This window comes from Aegilops tauschii, chromosome 5 (assembly GCF_002575655.3).
Source record: "Aegilops tauschii subsp. strangulata cultivar AL8/78 chromosome 5, Aet v6.0, whole genome shotgun sequence".
Taxonomy (NCBI): domain Eukaryota; kingdom Viridiplantae; phylum Streptophyta; class Magnoliopsida; order Poales; family Poaceae; genus Aegilops; species Aegilops tauschii.
Window position 1 is genome coordinate 193,621,257 of NC_053039.3, and position 19,454 is coordinate 193,640,710.

The 19,454-nt window shown below is 46.5% G+C and overlaps 1 protein-coding gene across 4 annotated transcripts; it reads left to right on the plus strand.

The window, feature by feature from the left end:
* Positions 1-2,427: 2,427 nt before the first annotated feature.
* Positions 2,428-19,202, plus strand: LOC109780822 (fructose-bisphosphate aldolase-lysine N-methyltransferase, chloroplastic). 4 transcript variants are annotated; one of them, XM_020339408.4, is made up of 13 exons: positions 2,428-2,829; positions 2,908-2,983; positions 4,076-4,281; positions 4,394-4,480; positions 4,561-4,653; positions 12,249-12,403; positions 12,543-12,627; positions 12,697-12,783; positions 12,854-12,973; positions 13,926-14,027; positions 14,106-14,274; positions 16,263-16,390; positions 18,852-19,202. In XM_020339408.4, the coding sequence occupies exons 1-11, from the start codon at positions 2,503-2,505 to the stop codon at positions 14,271-14,273; spliced, it is 1,506 nt and encodes a 501-aa protein (XP_020194997.1). In that variant the 5' UTR covers positions 2,428-2,502; the 3' UTR covers position 14,274; positions 16,263-16,390; positions 18,852-19,202. The 4 variants fall into 4 exon arrangements, with proteins under 4 accessions (XP_020194997.1, XP_073356194.1, XP_020195005.1 ...); XM_073500093.1 differs by having other exon boundaries at positions 16,290-16,390; XM_020339416.4 differs by having other exon boundaries at positions 16,305-16,390.
* Positions 19,203-19,454: the final 252 nt, after the last annotated feature.

The following is a 19,454-nucleotide window of genomic DNA, read 5'->3' on the forward strand; positions in this document are numbered from 1 at the left end:
TCTCTCTTCTAACATGGTATCAGCCGATTCAAGCCTAACCGCCACCCAACGCTTCCGCTCCGCGCGCCGCCCCTGGGGCGGGGTCGGCTTCCATGACCGCCGCCGGGGGCCGCGCCGCCCGTACCTAGGGTTCGTCTGCCGGTCGTGTTGACCGACTGCCCTAGAGATTTTTTTCCCGATCTCCTGATCCGGATTTTTCTCTCTCCTACCGATCGCTTTGGACAGTGTTTTTCTTTTTGGTTTTTGATTTAAAATCGGTTTTGCGTCGACCGCCGCCGCCGTCGATCCCTACGTGCCTCTACTCCAACAACAGCGCGTGTACCTGGCCTCTTCATCGACAAGGCGGCCTTGTGCGGCACGTCGGCCTGACGGTCGTCGTCCGTGCATTTGTCCGCCCGTCGTCGCCGGCTCTGATCGAGACCTACAACCAACCCCGCCTCCATCTGGATATACATCCGGTCCATGCAGACTTCAACATCAAGCCAACAACCATGCCAGAAGATGCGGGGTTCATCCAAATCATATATGTACGATGCATGCACGAGCCAACATATGCAGACGCGTTGGTCGCTGTGTGTTAATTTGCAGGTTGTTGTGGCCTTCATCCACGACAGCCACGTGACCTTCAGCCTCATGCACCGACGTGGCGCGGCCCTGGATCGCTCCTGTGTTCGCGCGGATGCTGGACCGCTCCTCTGCTTCGTTGGTCTACGCTTATCTATTGTCGTCTGCACCTCCCTCGACCTCGCGCGCGATCGGCTTGATCACCTGCTCGCCGCCGCGATCCATCCATCTATGCCGCGCGATCGATCTGGCCTGTCGGTTGCGCGCGCCTCCGCATGTCCCGTGAAGACCGTCCTGAGTATAGCGCGTCTCTTCACCAATCGAGCATCGGGTTGCGCTGCGTCGCCTCATCGGGCCGCAGCGCCGCTGCCTAGTTGTTCTCCTCGCGGTTGCATTAACTCGCGCATCGCCACTTCGGCCGTAGTGCCACGATACGCGGTCCCCATCATCACCAAAGGCCGTCCCCGCGGTTGCACCGACCCGCACTCCGTCGCCCCTTCGAGCTGTAGTGTCGCGGCCCCCGGCCCCCGCCGCCGCTCCAAGGTCTTCCCACCGTTGCCCCGATCTGCCAGGCGCCGCTGCGTCGCCCCCTTCGGGCCGTAGCGCCGCGGCCCGCGGTCCACTTCGCCGTCATCGCGCGTCAACCTCGGCGCCTTCCTCGGCGTGGAATGTCACCGTCCGCGCCGGTCTTCATCATGTTGTCGGGTTCCTCGCCTACTTCGAGCATCGTCGCCGTGCCTCTAACAAGCCGCCGCCGCCGTTAGGCGGCCGCCACCGCTGCTACCCCTGTAGCTACCGCCGCCAATCCAACCCTTTCGTCTTCGTCCATCACCAGCCCGTCGCCAGTGTCGCCGTCATCTACCCCGACCACTTCGTCTACTCCACCATCGTTAGTGACATCAGCCCCGCGCCGATGGACGCCACGATCGTCGTCGAGTTCTTCTCTACTGGCCCCTTCGACTTCTTCGACATGGCGTACAACTCGTGCAGGTTCCTGTCTATGCATGCCCGGTGCTGGCAACACCAATGTGTGCCTTCGTCCACGATGTGTCCCCGGGCCTGGCAAGCCCGGAGCGGCGCTTCGTCAACTTCGTCTTCGTCCGTCTACGCATGCCTGGTGCTGGCAACGCTGATGCGTGCCTTCGTCCACGATGTGTCCTCGGGCTTGGCAAACCCGCCGCGACGCGTCGTCAACAACGCCTTCTTCCCGGCGCACCACTACTTCGACACCACTGCGCCCATGACTAACACGACGCTTCCTTGCGCCCGCGGCTCCACGATGACTTCCTCGACACTGGCTACCCCGACTCAACATCGACCACGGTATTCTTCGCATGGCTACCTCGACCACGACTACACCAGTTGCGCTCTCGGCTACTTCAACAAACGGCACAAAGGGCTACCGCCTTGCTTGAGCAACCTCGTCGGTTTCCACTCCAGTCACGACTTCCGTGATGCGTCGACCGTTACGATTGTGGGGGGTGTCCGTCGGCTTGCCTTCGGATTCTTCTCCAGTCTCACCGTCTGCGTCGCTATCGTTGTGATTGCGGGGGATGTTGAGTATATTGATTATTAGGAAACTTAGGATAGCGTAGGATATTATTCTACCTTGTCTTATACTTCAAATAGATCATTATACTCCTATATATGCCCATGAGGCTCAAGCAATATAACAACTATTTCACCAATCTCTTTCCTTTCTAACAGATACGTATGCGTGGATATAAAAAAAGGCATTTGTTGGCACGGGGCGAATCTTAGTGCTAGCTCACGATGGAGATAACGAGCTCATCTGAGCTCGAGCTTAGAATAGCACTTTCGTGGCTAATCTAATTAGGATCCGATGTCTCTTGTCCTTGATGAATATGGCTCCACCTGGCCCAGTCACGCCTTTCCCTCATCCACACCAACCGGTCGCCCGAATCTCGAGCGCCACCCATGGCCTCCCCCGCCTTGTCCGGCACCCACCATCGCCTCCTTCTCCCCTGTTTCCTGCGCCGCCTCCCCCGGCCCCGCTCGCGCTCGTGCTCCCGCCTCCGCCTCGACGCCTGCCACGCCGACACCCTCCTTTCCTCCTCCGGGGCCCAGGGGCCGCCCGGCCCCGCGGCGTGCTCGTCCGCATCCTCCGCTGGCGGGTTCTCTGACTGGCTACTCACGAATGGGCTGCCGCCGGGCAAGGTGGCCATCCTGGAGCGCCCCGTCCCGTGCTCTCGCGGGGGCAAAGACCGGCCATTACACTTCGTCGCTGCTGGGCAGGACCTCGAGGTACTGAGCAAGCAGGGTTAGTTGTTGATTCGGCGGTGAACATGCGATCCTGATGCGGCTTTCTGCTTGCTTGCACAGGCGGGGGATGTGGCGTTCGAGGTGCCCATGTCGCTCGTTGTCACGCTGGAGCGGGTTCTCGGCGACGAGTCGGTCGGTGAGTTGGCCTCTGGCTCTAGACCGGCTGAGTTCTGTCATTTGGTAATCTAATAAATGAATTTGTCATTTGCAATGGTATTATGCCGAAAGCGTTCCTGCCCTGAGTAGGTTACATATGAAAAGAATTTGTAGAAATATTGTGCAGGTCATTTCTTATGTAAGATGTTCTTTCCACTTCTATGTGTTGCAATACCACGTAGTTTCTTGGTAGTCTTGTTACCAGCAATACGTATGTGGTCTGGGGAATTTTCTTTGTAAGTTAGTAACTGTGCTGTAGACCTGTAGTATATCTGGAGTTCACTGACGTATGCTTTTATGAAGCATGATTCAATTGCAGCGACAGTTTGTGAATCTGCTTTATTCAGATATTTAACATTACCTTTCTCAACAGTGTCATGCTTACACATTTTTCGGTTAAGCTCATCTCTATGTCAAAAAGAGTAACAGTTGTCTCTTCTGAGTTAGGTGGTCCTAATTTGTTTTTTGTCTTCCCACACACAAGTGGAGAAAATGCAACATCCTATTTGTGGTGTAGGATTTGTGCAAATATATCCCTTGCTGGAACTTGGGAACAAATTTTGTGTTCCAATTTCCAACCTTAACATGGGTGTTGATTATATAAAGCTAAAAGAGCATTATCAGTTGTGAATTTGGACATAATCCCTATCTATTCTTCAATAGCTTCAATTGATTCGCATATTTATCTGTAGCATTCCTTTTGATGTTTATTTTGTTCTATGATTGTAACAACGAGTTTTTAGCTTTTAAACATTAATTACATGATACTAGTATAAGAGAAAGAACAGTATAAGTACAGTTTGGCTGGAAGTAGTTTAACCATGAAACACTTGGAAACTGATATAATATTTCTTCTATTCAAGTTACATATTTTGCATATGTGATATGCACAGTCTTCTCATTATCTGAATTAGTAATAATTTTTGGTGCTTATGTCTGTTATGTTTCTCCTAATAGCATTGGTTTTCCTAAAGTGAAACAACTACAGATCCCAATGGCATAATGCTCTCATGTAGACACCAAGAGAAGAACATGTAAATGATGTAATGCTACGTTTTTTTCTACCATGCAGCTGAATTGTTAACAACAAACAAATTGTCTGAGCTGGCATGCTTGGCATTGTATCTCATGTATGAGAAGAAGCAAGGAAGAGATTCACTTTGGTACCCGTATATTAAAGAACTTGATCGTCAGCGAGGCAGGGGGCAGCTAGCTGTTGAATCACCTCTTTTATGGACTGAAAGTGAACTGGATTACCTGAATGGCAGCCCCATGAGGGTTAGTGTTTGTATCTACTAATGTTGACTTATCATCTAATTTCTTTAATTCGAGATTAATTAATATTTGAGAAGACGATAAACATCCCAGCTTTGATTTTCTCATGATTCAGGATGAAGTTGTTGTTAGAGATGAGGGAATAAGAAGAGAGTATAATGAGCTTGACACATTGTGGTTCATGGCAGGTTCATTGTTTAAGGTATTTTCTTGATCCTCCTTATCTTTTTTCCACGAGAGTTTGTTGCGTCGGTTCTTTATTCTCATGTGAATTTTATGCAGCAATACCCTTTTGATGTACCTACTGAGGCGTTCCCGTTTGAGATCTTCAAGCAGGCATTTGTTGCAGTACAGTCTTGTGTGGTTCACTTGCAGGTAATATGCCAAGCATTTATTTGTAGTTCTCCAACATGGTGCCTGCGCCATTTGATTTATTTCCATTTGTTTGAAGTCGGGGCTTAATATTTGTTTCGCAAGTGAGTAATGTATGGTGTCATATGAATTAAACAGTTTAGCTGTAAATATTTTTCATTTTAATTAGATCACATGCGATATGGGGCAAGCCATTAGGATGGCCCAATCTTCACGAATTGGAGGTGGATTTGAGGAAGAACACGGGGGAAATCACAAGGAAAACTAGCACAAATCGACACATAAGTTGCAACAAAAGGTGGATAAATAGTTGATCCAAATCATCCACAAGAGAGAGATGTAACATGCTAGGGTTCTTCCCCAAGTCCTAAGACATGGAGGTCTTGAATTCCATGGAGGAATCTTCCCACAAGTGGAGGTCTTGTTACTCCTATGGAGTCTTCCCCTCAAGAGGCCTTGATCTCCACTAAGGGAGCAATCTCCATGTAAGAGTAATCCCACAAGGGAGGTACATGAGTTAAGCTCTAATGTCTAGTCATTTCTTAGCTAACCTTAGATCTGAGGCGGGGGAGAGGTATATATAGGTCCACTCACGAAGGGTAAGTAGGAAAGGAAGATACACAGGTTGGGCCCATCTTAGTGCATGCAGGCAAAGTCGGATAGTCCAACTTAAGCCTGATAGCCTGACATGTTGGAGGTTCTAACCCCATGTCCCACCCAAAGTCTGACATGGTCTAGAGAGCAACGCCAAGTCGGGCTATCTGACATGTCAGACATACGGTTGGACTGTCGGGCCTCACCGGCCTCCGGGCACCGTCTTCGCGCTCTGGGCCGCCGTATTCGTGGTTCCTTCTTCGCTTCCATGCTTCCCTCGTTGATGGTGTAGGCGCTCTCTTGTGCTTGACCTCCTCCATTGCATGCTCGTCATTGGGCTCAAACCTATAGGCCCACAACATAGGAGAGTCAAGTAGTATACTGTGAGGGCACTGGCCTATAAGATCGAACCCACCTCATGTAATAGTAGTGGTCCCATGATCGGTGTGCCATTAAGTACAATGAACTGATATCACAAGCATACATCCATTACAACACGAATAAGTCTTACATAGAGATGACCATCATGGTCTAGTCTTACATAGATAAGCCATAAAGGCAACTCCAGAAGAAATACTGCAGCAGAAACATCGACGGTAGCTTGAACTCACGTAGTAAGCCATAACCTACAGGCAAGCTGACTGGGGAAGCGGCCTAGTTCGCAGGGGCGTCGTCGAAGAACTAATCTTCCAGGGACAAGCCGGGTGAGTACATTTGAATGTACTCGCAAGCAACCCAAAATATGTAATAGCAGAATATTCATGCAAGGTTTAGTACAATGAAAGCTCTACACTATGTTTAGCAGTTTGCGGAAAGCTAACTTTCAAATGCTCATGACCTATGTTTTGAAAACAACGAGGCCTCGTGGTCCGAAGAACCACGGTGATATAATAGCTTATGTTGAACATCAACTTGATCATCTCATCTCATAATTCTTGGTACCGCGTACCGTCATTTCCATCATCATCATCTTTCTCATATCATCACCATTCTCATCATCATCACCAACTTTTATGGACATAGTCTAAGCGTGGTCATTCCAACCGTCCTTAACCGAGGACAACGGCTATTCGAATAGTTTTGCACTCTACAGAGGTTGCACACTTTACCTACAAGAATCGGGGAACTTCCGTGTCTACCACGACATCTCACTGTACAAACTCACTTTGTACCTGAGATAAGCACCCGACCATTACCTTTTCCCAGACGACACTAATAGAGAGTCCACTCGATTGGTACCTACCCCTTGTCCAACACTTCTCATCATATCATAGCCTTGGCTTCTGAGGTGCTACCTCAGTTCTCAACATATCACACACACTTGAGGGTACCAACGGTGTGCCCGATGCGAGTAAAAACCATGATAAGCCACCTCAGTATGTCGAGAGCGACTCCGTATCGAGAGTGAGTACGTCCACTTCCGTCACTAGTAATGTGGGCACTCTACTAGTATCGAACAAGGTAATGTATGTCCCATACCAGGGTATCGTGGTTGCGCTAAATGTTGGGCCGACGGTCACATGCTTAAATCTAATCCTTTATGAAAACCTTCATTTACTTCCTCCCTCGGGCACCAATGTCATCCGACAGGGTTTTCATAAAACTTTTGAGTAAGTTTGTTTTGTGTCCAACCTACATCTTGCTACCCATTTTGCATGGCTAAGCAACTACCATAGCATATAGCTATGCCCACCAAGTGTTTCCCGGGTTGACAAGGACAAGTATTATCGGCAGCTAGGGTAACACATAAAACATGCAAGTAGGATCAACTAAACTAGCAATGCATTTAGTCATAGTTTCCAATGCATGAAAATAATTCTACTCAATGAGAAAAATATATGGGTGATCAACATGGTCAAAAGGTTGCTTGCCTGGCTCAGGAAAGTCTTCAAAAGCTTCTGGTCCTTGTCGGAATCCTTCGTCTACATTGTTATCTAATGCCAGAACTTAACACATTAAGCAACACGATATAGGGCAGAAACGTAAAAGTGCTCTAAAAATATTGCTTCTACTTTTCTAGGACTTCTCTGGTTATATGAAAAATAACCAAGGTGAACCTACTGATTTTAGAGCTATAGGGATTTTTGGGCAACTCACTAAAGTTGGATCAAAGGAAGAATGATTTGCTAAAGAGCTATACAGAAACACCTTTTGTAAAAATGAGTGGAGGCACTCATTAAATAGGTTGAGATTTTAGACACATTTAGGAGTTGCTTTCACTGGATCTGGAGTTCAAATGATTTTCCTAGGATTTGCAAATGTGACTATATATGTAGAAATGGCCTAATAATTCTCGGTGTAGAAATAGTGCATGGCAAAAATGTTCACCAAATAGGTTATGAACTTAGAACTAGCTAGGAATTTGAATCACCAAATTTGGTGTACAAATGATTATTCTATTACAGTATATGTGGGTTGCACTAGCCCTTTCCATTGGTTGGGACTTTTGGTTGCGTTGGCTAGTGCATGAAGCTTAACATATTCTAGGAACTTTCAAAGGTTGACTTTATATGAAAGAAAATTAGGTTTGCTATATAACAGTACAGAAAAACCTACTGGAAAAAATGTGCATGTTACTCCATTCGATAGAGCATGAATTTAGGAGCATCTAGGAATTTGAAGCATCAAATTTGGATTCCATTTGAATTTCCTAGGATTTGAACAAGGTCTCTGGAATAAAGAAAAAGAAAAAGGGCATACCTAACTGGGCCAAAACTGGCCCGATCTGGAGCAGCAGAAGTGCGCACTGGGCGCGACTTAGCGGCACAGTGAACTGGGTCCGGCCCAGCCGCTCGGCCACGCGAGAAAAGACCGTGACGTCGAAGGCGCATTCTTCGGAGTACGCTTCCGTCGCGGGGAGGCGGATCCAGTCAAAACCGTTTCCACTTAATGGTGTGGCCCACCCATCAATTATTGGCCGGCTGAATGGCGGGGCCCCTGGGTAGGTTCTTCTTCCTCCTCCCGCCAGAACGGAGGAGACAGGGACCTCGGTCGGCGGCCGATGGCAGGTGCTACCGGCCAACGTTGGAAGCGCCGGCGATATGTGCGAGCTCAAGGGAGCACATCGCATCGGATGGAGGTCGAGGTGCCGGCTGGCGACGAAGAACCTGACGGCGGTGACGCTCCCGAGCGGTGGTGCTCAAGCTTGTCGACGAATGGCTCGATTCTGGCTGCGGTGCTAGAAAATAAAAGTCGCATGAGATTCCTAGCGATGAGATGAAGCTATAGGAAGAGGAAGGAGGTCGAATGGTGGTCTGTACCGCCCGATTTCACGGCGACCTGAGGCCGCAACGAGCTGCTTGAATTCGAGGTTTTCGACGTCAATCGAAAGTGCTTTTGGTTCTAAGGTTTGATTGGGTGATTTTGAGCTAATTGGAAAAGATAGTTGGGCCCGGCGCTCGCCCGAGAGCAAGTTTCGACCTCGAGGGTCAAAACTTCAATCTGGAGCGTGCTCAAGCTCCGACCAAGGTGTTTGGGAGAGAATGAGAGCGAGAGGGGGAGAGTAAACTTGACTGGGGGTCTTGGGGGAGTGCCAGGAGAACGATGCATGGCTTTGGAAGAGGGAGGGATCGACAGCTGGGGGCACACGCGGCGTGTGCTCTCAGCTTCGGACACGAGTGTCCATGTCCATAGAGCAGAGAAGAGGTGTGGGAGAGCTGGGGCTTTGCCCAACGCCCGTGGGAGTTCACAAGGAGGGCTGTGACATGATCCTTCTGCCAGGGTGCACTGGAGCAATGCAGGGGGCTGAACAGTGCCAATTAGTGCACTGTTGGGTCTGACTTGGTTTGTCCAGAGTGCCAGGGAGAGAAATAAGATGTCTAGGGTGTTGCCACGGTGCTGGAATTGATGTGGGTCGACCTGGGGGTGGCTAGGTGGCAAGGCTTTGGTCCAGGGTGAGAAAAAGACAGCATTTACAGTTTTACACATTGTCCAGAAGGTTAGGCAGGGGTGTTTGGACATTTCTGAGCTGAGCTGAGTGCTGGCACTTGCACTGGATGAAGATGAATGGATAAGAAACCTCTGGTAAAAATTTGAGGCAAAACAAAGTAACTTTGTTTCATAAAATTTTCAAAAGTTTCTGCATGAAATGGAAAAACAGATATTTCACTAAGCTAATGGATGATCTGGTTGCTGAAATTTGGTAGGATGGATATTTGACAACATTTATGGCTGCATGAATTATTTGAGAATTTTTGGAGATAATTCTCTGTGCAGAAGTTTCAAACCCTAGAAATTGGCAGAGCTGAAATTGTAGATCTAGTCAAAATTTTAGTCATGACCATGGGTTGAAACTCATATATGTGGAAACTATATGTCTCCTGAGCCTCTCTAAATTTTCTCATATATTTTTGAAACAGGAAAATATTTTTAACGTATTAAGCACCATTTTTGGCCTTGAGAAAAAGCTGATAAAAAAATGCTACTCCCTCTGATCCATATTACTTGTCGCTCATCTAGACGTATTTCAGTGCTAGATACATCCATTTGAACGACAAGTACTATGGATCGGAGGGAGTAGTATACTTTTGAAAATAATATTTTGGTGGTTTTGGGAAGTCCTAATCTAAAATGATCCAAATATAGCTTTGCAAAGTTTTTATTCCACCTAAATTAGGTACTTGTAGTTCAAGCCTTAACTCGGGTTTTTTTGAAAACCTAAATTTGAAAAAATACTTTTTGTAAGAAAATATTTTTATGAGCTATTCCCATCGCATGATCACTGGTAGAAGTTCGAGATGAAGTACTGGAGTAGAATAGCTATAGGATTTTTCCTAAGAGATAGAGCACCTTATGCAAGCAGAAGATCCAATTCAATTTCAAACAGAAGAAATTCAAAAGATCCAAATTAAGAAGCAAAAAATTAAATTCAAAGAAATTCAAACACCACTAAGGGTCCTAACAACACTATTAGCTCTAAGTTATGAGGAGGCAAAACTCAGGGTGTTACATATACCATCCTCGAGAGATCCAAGTAGACATGTGCAAAGGAGAAGAAATGGAATCTTGTTCCTATTCCAGAAGGAAAGAGTCCAGTTACGGCATCGTCACGAGTGTATTTCTCAGGAAGAAGACCGCGACCTGCTCGTGGATATCCTTGGAGGCGAGCGCGGTAGCCACGCATCGTCACGCACGCTGGTCGGAAGGCCTTCCGGCAAGGCTTCTACTGGCCAACCATCCTCCAGGATGCCATCGAGCTAGTTCAAAGCTACGAGCCTTGTCAGTTCCATGCAAAGCGGATTCGTCAACCCACTCAGGCTTTTCAAAACACCCCCCTCTCATGGCCCTCCGCAGTTTGGGGATTGGATATCTTGGGGCCGTTGCCCCGAGCAGTTGGGGGCTACAAGTACCATTACGTCGCCATTGACAAATTTACCAAGTGGACTGAAGTCGAGCCCGTCGGCCAGGGTCACCGCGAATACGGCGATCAAACTCTTCATAGGAATTGTGTGCTGCTTCGGGGTTCCCAACCATATCATTACTGATAACGACACCCAATTCACCAGCGCCACGTTCACTTAGTACTGTGAGGAGCTCGGGATCAGGCTGTGCTTTGCATCCGTCGCTCATCCACGCAGCAACGGGCAGGCAGAATGAGCTAACACACTGATCCTTAAAGGGCTCAAGACTAGGACTTTTAACAAACTCAAGAAAAGAGGCAGGCATTGGGTCGACGCGCTCCCTTCAGCGTTATGGTCGATTTGGACGAATTGCGGTGTTGGTAATTGTAACTTGGATGATGGGTAACTTTTTTTGAACAGTAACTTGGATGATTGGTACTATACTAGTGCTATGATGGTTACTATACCATAAACAACTGGGTGGCTGTCGGTGCCATGTTGATACCTGGAAACCTAGGCAACTGGATAATCACATTCATTTGCCATGGTGTTGTAACTGCAACGGAAGTTGGGCATCTATATTTATATCAACGGAAGATAGGTGGCAACTCTAACATGAACTACGGGTTAATTACACAATGCTTTGATGATAATTGTAACCTGAATAGCTGGGAAACTAAAATCAGTGCAATGGTGGTAATTATAATTATAGAGTTCAATAACTGTAATTTCATGATGATAACTCTGAAATGTAGATACCTACATCATTTTCATTGTGGTAAGGTAACATAGGTAATTGGTAACTATATCACAGGAACAATGGTAACTGAGGTGGGCTACATCAAAATGTAATGGTGGTAACTGGACCTATACATGCTGTGCCTACTATGGGGCTGGGAGATGGCACCCCATGAGATCGGAGATGGCGCCGGCTTGGCGAGGATGTGGGTGTGCAGTTTGAGCTCGATGGCGACATTGTGGCCCACCTGGATGGGGACGACAGCGGTGCAACGTGGATGGTGGCATGGGTATGGCCGTGGTCCGTTGGAGGACAGGAGGAGACGGTGTTACCACGGACGGTTGCCGGATTTTGGGTAGATGACCGATGGTTGTGGTGCTGCGTGACCCGGGAGAAGCGCTGGTGCGAGCTGACTCCGCCACGCTGTGTCGCGTACGTGGCCACGCGGGATCAGTGCGGGGCAGCGCCTTGGCGGAGTTCGACTACGCCGACCGCCGACATGGTGGTGATGGGGAATCGATATGACAGAGGGGGTCGAGCGAAAGTACGGTGCGCCTGTTGGGTCCTGGGTGGCTGGGTTAGCGAAGGGAGATGAAAGTAGATGAAGTGTTTGAGTGTAACACTAGAAAAGTTTGTAAGTTAATAGGGAGGTAGAATCGGGCGAGGCACACGTACCACGATCGTGAACAAACTGTAGATGAAGTGTTTGAGCGTAACACTAGAAAAGTTTGTAGTTACATATCTTGTTCTTTCGCAGTCAATGCTCAATTGTCTCTAGATTATCTTCTCATATATAGTGCAGATATTTTTTAAATCTGTCTTATTTGCTTAATGTTTTGTGTGAGAACAACATTGCATTGCTTGTGATTTCTCCATACCCAAACTGCATTCCATTGACTTTGTTGTACTTCTTATCTCAAGAGCAGAAGGTTAGTTTAGCTCGAAGATTTGCACTAGTTCCCTTGGGCCCACCACTGTTGACGTACAAGAGCAACTGCAAAGCAATGCTGACTGCTGTTGATGGTTCTGTTCGATTGCTGGTCGATCGGCCGTACAAAGCAGGAGAACCAATAATTGTTTGGTATTATGTTTGCTTCAGTGCATTGATCTTGTCCTCATTCATTATATTTGGCAATTAGGATGCTGATTTTAATTTATGTTGTAGACAGATCTCATGTACTGTTCTTGTATGCAATGATTTTAAATATATAATTATCCAGGTGTGGGCCTCAACCAAACTCCAGGTTGCTTCTCAATTATGGTTTTGTTGATGAAGACAATCCATATGATCGCATAGCAATCGAGGTGGGATTTCTAAAACTGTTTTACAGTCCTTATTTGGTTGTTGTAACCAAGCCTAAATTATTATCACAGGCATCCCTAAACACTGAAGATCCTCAATACCAAGAGAAGAGAATGGTCGCTCAAAGAAATGGAAAGCTTGCTATCCAAAAATTCCAAGTGGGACTTTCAATTCCTTTTTCCTATTTAGTTGAGAGTAGAATGTGTTGAATATTGATATGCCTCACAGGTCTGTGTAGGCAAAGAGAAGGAAACTATTTCTGAAATGCTGCCATACTTGAGACTAGGATACATTTCAGATCCAGATGAAATGCAATGTATACTTTCGTCAGAAGGTGATACATGTCCAGTAAGCCGGCTTACCATCCTTGACGTTGCAACATATTGCATTTGATAAATTACTATTTGATCTCTAGATTGTCGTGAATGGTGTTTGACCTATATGGGGCAGTTCCTGTTATTTCATATCAAGCTTGACTTGTATCTCAGGTGGTTTACACATAGGCTTACTTTAGTTAGCCGTGGCTGAGCAAAGTGAACACCCGCTTAGATGTTGTCAAATATCGTGAAAAAAATATAGGAGCAACATGATAACAATGCAACACCGTGCACCATACATTTTAAAAAAATACGACTCCACGTGGTCTCAGCAGATTTGCAATATATACAAAAGAACAAGGCTTTTTTGGCTTCTTGTTTGTAACCCTTTGAATTCACCTTCTGTTTGCTTAGGTTTATATGAGGCTTCTATTTGGAAGGTTCAGTTTAGATTTTCAAGTTGAACAAAGTAGTATTCCCTAAAGTAACCAACCCGTTCACGACCTGCATAGTGCTTATAAGTCTTTAAACTGGTGCTAGGCTAAGCCCTTGATGTAGAGAACTGGCTTGGTTTTGCAAAAAATTCAAAATACGTATTTTCCCTTTGGTTGAAATTTTAGCGAGAGATTGAAGACAGCACAACATGTAATCTGGAAATTGGTTTTACTTTTGAAGCCTTTTCTTGGCATGCTCAAGATCCTAGTCAAGTAAAGGTTTCCACCTGGTTTTTTGTAATGGATTATATCTGGTTGACACTAACCATATATTCACTGAAACGAAATGAGCGGTGGCTGGGACACTAGCATCATTTATCTGCATTACAATGGGTGAAACTAGGGATATATATATATATACTCAATGATCTATGTGACTTCTTATCAATGTAGAGAAAAACTGCCAACCAAGATATGTTCTGATAATAGGATTATGGCACGATAGTTTGTATAAAATGCGACATTTCACCTAAAACTGCTATTCTTTAGGTTAGTCCATGCTCAGAGCGAGCTGTACTTGACCAACTTGTTGTCTACCTGAAATCAAGATTGGCTGGTTATCCGACTACTTTGGACGAGGATGAATCAATGGTAACGAGCCGTGGGTTCTTGTGTATATATTTTCCTCATTTCTCTGTTACATTACTGAACTGCTTTTGTGTTTGCCAGCTGGCCGATGGCAGTTTGGAACCAAAGAAAGAAGTTGCTACTAGACTTGTAAGGTTAGAGAAGAAAATGCTGCATGGCTGTCTTCAGGCTGCTAACGAGTTCATAAGTGGCTTGCCTGATCATACCGTATCACCTTGCCCTGCTCTATATGCTCCTGAATTGAAATAAGGTATCATTGGCAATGCTCTATATGCTTTTATAAAGTTTGTTATATATCACCACAAATTATGTTGGATATATGTATACAATCTGGTTCATTTAAATACCTCCCAAAGTACCGGATCTTCCACAAGATCTTAAAGGCAGTGCGAATTTTGGCTTAGTTTTCTGCTGCAAAGAAAAAGTGTGAGTTTCTCATGTAAAACCTGGTGTCAGACCAGCTCGTCTGCTTCTTGCTCCCTCCTCTGTTCTCTGTATCACACTCCTAATGATTCTTCCTCGCATCACCGTGGCCATTCCCAGAAGACACTTGACACAGAAAGTTCTGGCACAAATGGCCTTGTGACCTTGTGCACTGTGCTAGCCTGCACCGTCACCACCTTGTTCGTACAAATCAAATAAAGATTGGCTCACCCAAGAAGCTAGATAATTTCTTATAAGACAAAGTACCGCAGGTCTGACCAAGAAATGGAGAACAAGAAACCATCAGCAACAACTCATATATCTATTGTGATTCCGAGTTGTGTAACCACGTATATCATGGTGGACGGGGTCTCCTCCCCATCAAACACTGCAACTGTTGGGTGGATGGCAACATGGCGTCATCACAGCAGATACACCTGTCACTCTCTCGTGACAGGAAAGGAGGCCAACACATAACCAGCTTACATCATGGAAGCATTGGTGTTGGAGAGGTTTGGGAACTAAAACGCTGCTCCTACCGTGCATTGAACACCCCATCACTCTCCCTCCCCATCACCATTGTTCCCCTATGCTCCATTGCTTACGCAGGAGCAATGCCCTGCTCGCCATCCTCCCTTTCTTCCTCCTGAGCCGCAAACTTTCCATCGAGCACCTTGTGTGCATGAAACCGACGCCATTCAACCCTTTCTTTCCACCTCCACCTAGCGGTTTCTCGCACCAACGTGCTCCCATGTCTCAATGCCCGATGTGCGTCTCTCTATCTGCTTCCTGTGCTACTCGCCGCTCTACCGCCAGAGCGCATGTATGCGGGCGAGCCTGTTCTTGGCACTCCCATCTCCACCTTGCCGGGCCAGCAGTGAGCTTTCCTGCTGCCTCCCCTTCGCTTCCTTTGCGTATTCCGCAGCCCCTGAGTACGTCCGCATCGCCGCGGCATGCTGCCTTTGTCGTTCATTACCATGCCGAGCTCCTCCAATGACGGCCTCCCGGCGCTTGTTGCCAGCCCTCAAAAAGCACCCCGAAACTCTCCTTCTACCCTGCATTTATTCCTACTACCTCTCTTAAGCTTCAAGCATGCGCAATTTTGCCCGCGAGCCTCGTCATCTTCGGCTCCGTCCAGAATCGCCGCCACCAAACCGAGCAATATCCTGTCGCTACCGCGGCTTCCCTCTCCAATTCCTCCTGTCCTTGCCGCCTTTTTAACCCCACTAGCATCTTGCCCAGCTCAATTTCAAAAGAAAAGGGCCGCGTATGTGATTCCGTCAAGCTCTACCGCCGGCGACAAGGATCCGTTGATCCCCGATGACCGTCGACAACCTTCACGCGCTCGCGGTGTCAAGGTGGTTATGAATCGGTCCTCGTCACTTCCCGCCTCCCCTCCAATCGCATGTAGTGGAACTCTGGGAAGCCCTCGGCTGCCTCCTAGGTCTTTCGGTGCAACATACGCTGCCACATCATTGCTGACTGTGGGTCCCACTAGACAGGATTGCTGTCATAACGTCATGAACCGGCCATCAGTGCCTTTGCATTACTCTGCCTCAGAGCCGGTACTGATTTGTAAAAAATAAATAAGAATGATACCAATTCATTAACCTAGCCCCCAATTGTGGTATTTTTGTGCAATTAACTCTATATACCCAAAGCTGCAACCTCTAAGGTGGTATATACCCAAATATCTTGTATATTTCATCCCCTCCCCCCCCCCCCCCCCCCCCCCCCCCAAAAAAAAACTATTGTAGCAAGCAATCTCTTCATTTAATTTGCTGTTTACCAAAACTAAAGATTGAGGGTATGCAGCTGTTCTGATAGGCTACTGCCAAAAAGTTCACTGTTCCACAGGGAAGCAAGTGTGCAGTGAGATTCAATTATTGCTAGATGGACATATCACTTCAGGACACGTTCTCTGTTAAGTGCGTCATTAGAAGGTAAATTAGATAATTGAGCATGAGTTTGAAATACCTTCAAGTTTCAGGATTTGATCTGATGTTAATATTTTTTACATATTCTTGCCAAACGTATGTCTATGATTTCTTGCCTAGATTCCAAACCTCAAATACTGAAAAACGAGTACTGGAACCCTGGCAGTTAAGGTGTGAAATTACTCAAAATGCAGTTATTTTAGTAAACTGCTCTTTAGGACACCTCTATTTTCCAGAGAAGTTATATTGCTACCAATCCTTATGGTGCTACCCTGCTGCTACTGAGGAATGGTGGCACCGCCAAAAAGCTATGAAAAGTTTGTTATTTTCTTGTATATATAGTGTGATATCCAAAATTATCCCCAGGGCCCCAACCAAGTCCTACATGCCACTCCACATAGACGGTCAACAAAAGTCATTGACAGTCAACACAAGTCAATAAAATTCCAAGCAAATCACCTTGCTCAACAAAAGTCCAAGCAAGTCTTCATGGTCAACAAGTCAAAGGAAGGAGAGCCCGCAAAAAATAAGTCAAACAAGAAGATAAAGGAGCAAAGAAGCCCAACTCAAGCGAAAAAAGCCTTTCTATTCGGGGAGGGGGGGGGGGGGGGATCTCCCCTTCAGGTTAGCGAGAGGCGCATGGGCTAAAGGACTAAAGATTACATAATTCTACTCTCCCATCTCCTCTTTAGAAGGGTAGTCTTGGTCATTTATCAAGGACCCCTAGTGATGTAGGGCGGAACCCTAATGGCCGATCTTTCACGATTTGGAGGGGAATTCCCGAAGAACACGATGAACACAAGAGAGGAAAACACTCAAATCAACGAGATCCAATCACACATGTGCTAAATCCACATACACAAAGGGGAGATACAAGATCCAAAGTCAACAAGGGAGCATACATGGTAACTAGTTCATCCCAATCCGTGAGGAAAGAGGTCTTGAATCCACTAGGGGGATCTTCCCTCAAGAGGGGTCCTGAATCCACTTGGGGGATCTTTTCCTTAGGAGGTCTCGGTCTCCAAAGGAGTAGGGGATAAGTGGATGAGCAAAGCTCTATCTCTAATGAGCTATCACATTGCTAACCCTAGATGGAGAGGGGAGAGGTCTATATATAGTGCTAGTACAAGTTGGGGCGAGTTGGAGGGATACATGGGCCTTTGGCCCGTTCACTGTGCGCAGACTGGGGTCGGATGTCCGAGCTGGCGGGAGCCGATTCCTGTTGCTCTCTGTACAGGAGGGGCCGGATTTTCGGGGCTGGGCCGGATGTCCGGGGCCAGGCCGGATGTTCGGTGACTGTAGGTGCTCTTCGGCTATGCTGCTGCTGTGGTTGACATCTCCAGGGGCCGGATGTCAGGGGCCTGTAGCCTTTCTCCGGTTCCTCTCGTCATGCTCATTCGTCCATGTACTTGGGGACTTGTCCATCATCACGAGCATCTCCGGGAGAGTATTCTTGGTACCTAAGCACGCATAGCATTCCGTCTTTAGGTAGTAGCCATGTCTCATGTGGATCATACGGAATATCACTAAGGAGAGATGTCACCTCGGTCTCGAGAGCTCTTGCACGTGCTTGTGTCATCGGTCCACTTGGCACTTGGGGAGACGTAGGTAGGTCCATGGGGATGACCGTAGGATGCTCCGCATCACCTAGGCTATATAAGGCCCCTAATAGGCATGTAAATCATTCACTCCCTACTTGAATAAACTCAAGAGAGTCACTCTCCCCCTTCCTAAGAGTTGAGGCTCGACTGGAGGCCGGGTATCGGAGCCGAGGGGCCTGGTAAGGCTCGGACTAGTCTAGAGTCGTGGGACATCGGAAGCGGTAACACTTGAGTGTTCTGTGTGCTGAGCACCACGCTCAACGTCTCTCCTCATAGGACATAGGTCGTGCTCCGATGAGGCGACTGAACCTATTTTTAGAAAGATTGTTGTATGAGTGTACGACGATCTTCGCTATAAGTCTGTCGTACACAGCCTCGCCTACTCATACTAACCACATTGCTAAGGGTACACCCTCTCCCCCTCTTTGAAAGTTGTTTTTGAACAACATATAGATTGTAGTATAATCTAGCATCCTATAAAATTTCATTTTAAACATGTCAGGAGAATAAAAAAAGATTAATTGTGCAGTGAATATTAACATTGTTTCTCTCTAGATACTATTCACAACAAAATTTTGTCTTTATTGTAACTCAGTCTGTACAAGTCTAAACGAAAATAAAAATTTGTTACATCCAGAGCATTAAGTAATACCATCTCTTTAAAGTAATATAAGACGTTTTAGATCACTAAAGTAGTTACCTAAAACGTCTTATATTACTTTACAGAGGGAGTAGTTTCAAATACATGACTGTTTCTAAACCTGCTATTGATTTTACAGTTTATGTATGTGGTATGCTATCGGAAACTTCTGTGACTGAATGCTCCTTAACTGATTTGTGATCGCAACATGTCTGTTGTGTTGCAGGAAACCTGTTCGAGTGTAACAAGGATATTGTCGATGTCCACTAGATCTGCGAACAGTTTTATTGCACACAAATGTGCATTGATTTGTTTTTCCAGCCGTGTAGATTCGTTCTGTGTGTTCATTTTCATGATTGAGAGTTAGCAATGGTATCTTGGACATGCTTACTTTCCATTTTGTGCATAGAAGAACATGCATGAAAATTGGCTTGGCTCAGCTATTCTTTTGTAACGGCTGGTTTAGAATTACCGAATCTGTCGATCCAGAGCTGGTAATTGCATGACAATAGTTATGCTCTGATGGCTGCATACCGCTATTTGTAGTTTGATTATCTTCTCGATGCTTTCCCAAAAATTCGTTTCTTTGCCCAAGGTCAGATGCTCTCGGTATGCCCTCTGACCGTTCGCTTCGAGATCGGTATCGCATCACATACTTGTTGCTGTATTTCCGTACATATCTGTGTAAACATCGGCCTGCTAAGCGCATTTATTATAGTTCTTTTTTTAAGAAACGATTGTAATTTTATGGGCGCTGCTGGCCGAGCGTCACCCTCTACCATTGCAATAAACGTCGTGTTGCAGGAATTTTCTGCAACATGTTGCAGTT

Excerpts from the sequence above, each read along its gene's own strand:
- LOC109780822 (XM_020339408.4), top strand. The coding sequence starts at position 2,503 with ATGGCCTCCCCCGCCTTGTCCGGCACCCACCATCGCCTCCTTCTCCCC. Across the intron at positions 12,784-12,853 it reads TTGCTATCCAAAAATTCCAA|GTCTGTGTAGGCAAAGAGAA; the intron begins GTGGGACTTTCA and ends TATGCCTCACAG. Across the intron at positions 14,028-14,105 it reads TGGACGAGGATGAATCAATG|CTGGCCGATGGCAGTTTGGA; the intron begins GTAACGAGCCGT and ends TGTGTTTGCCAG.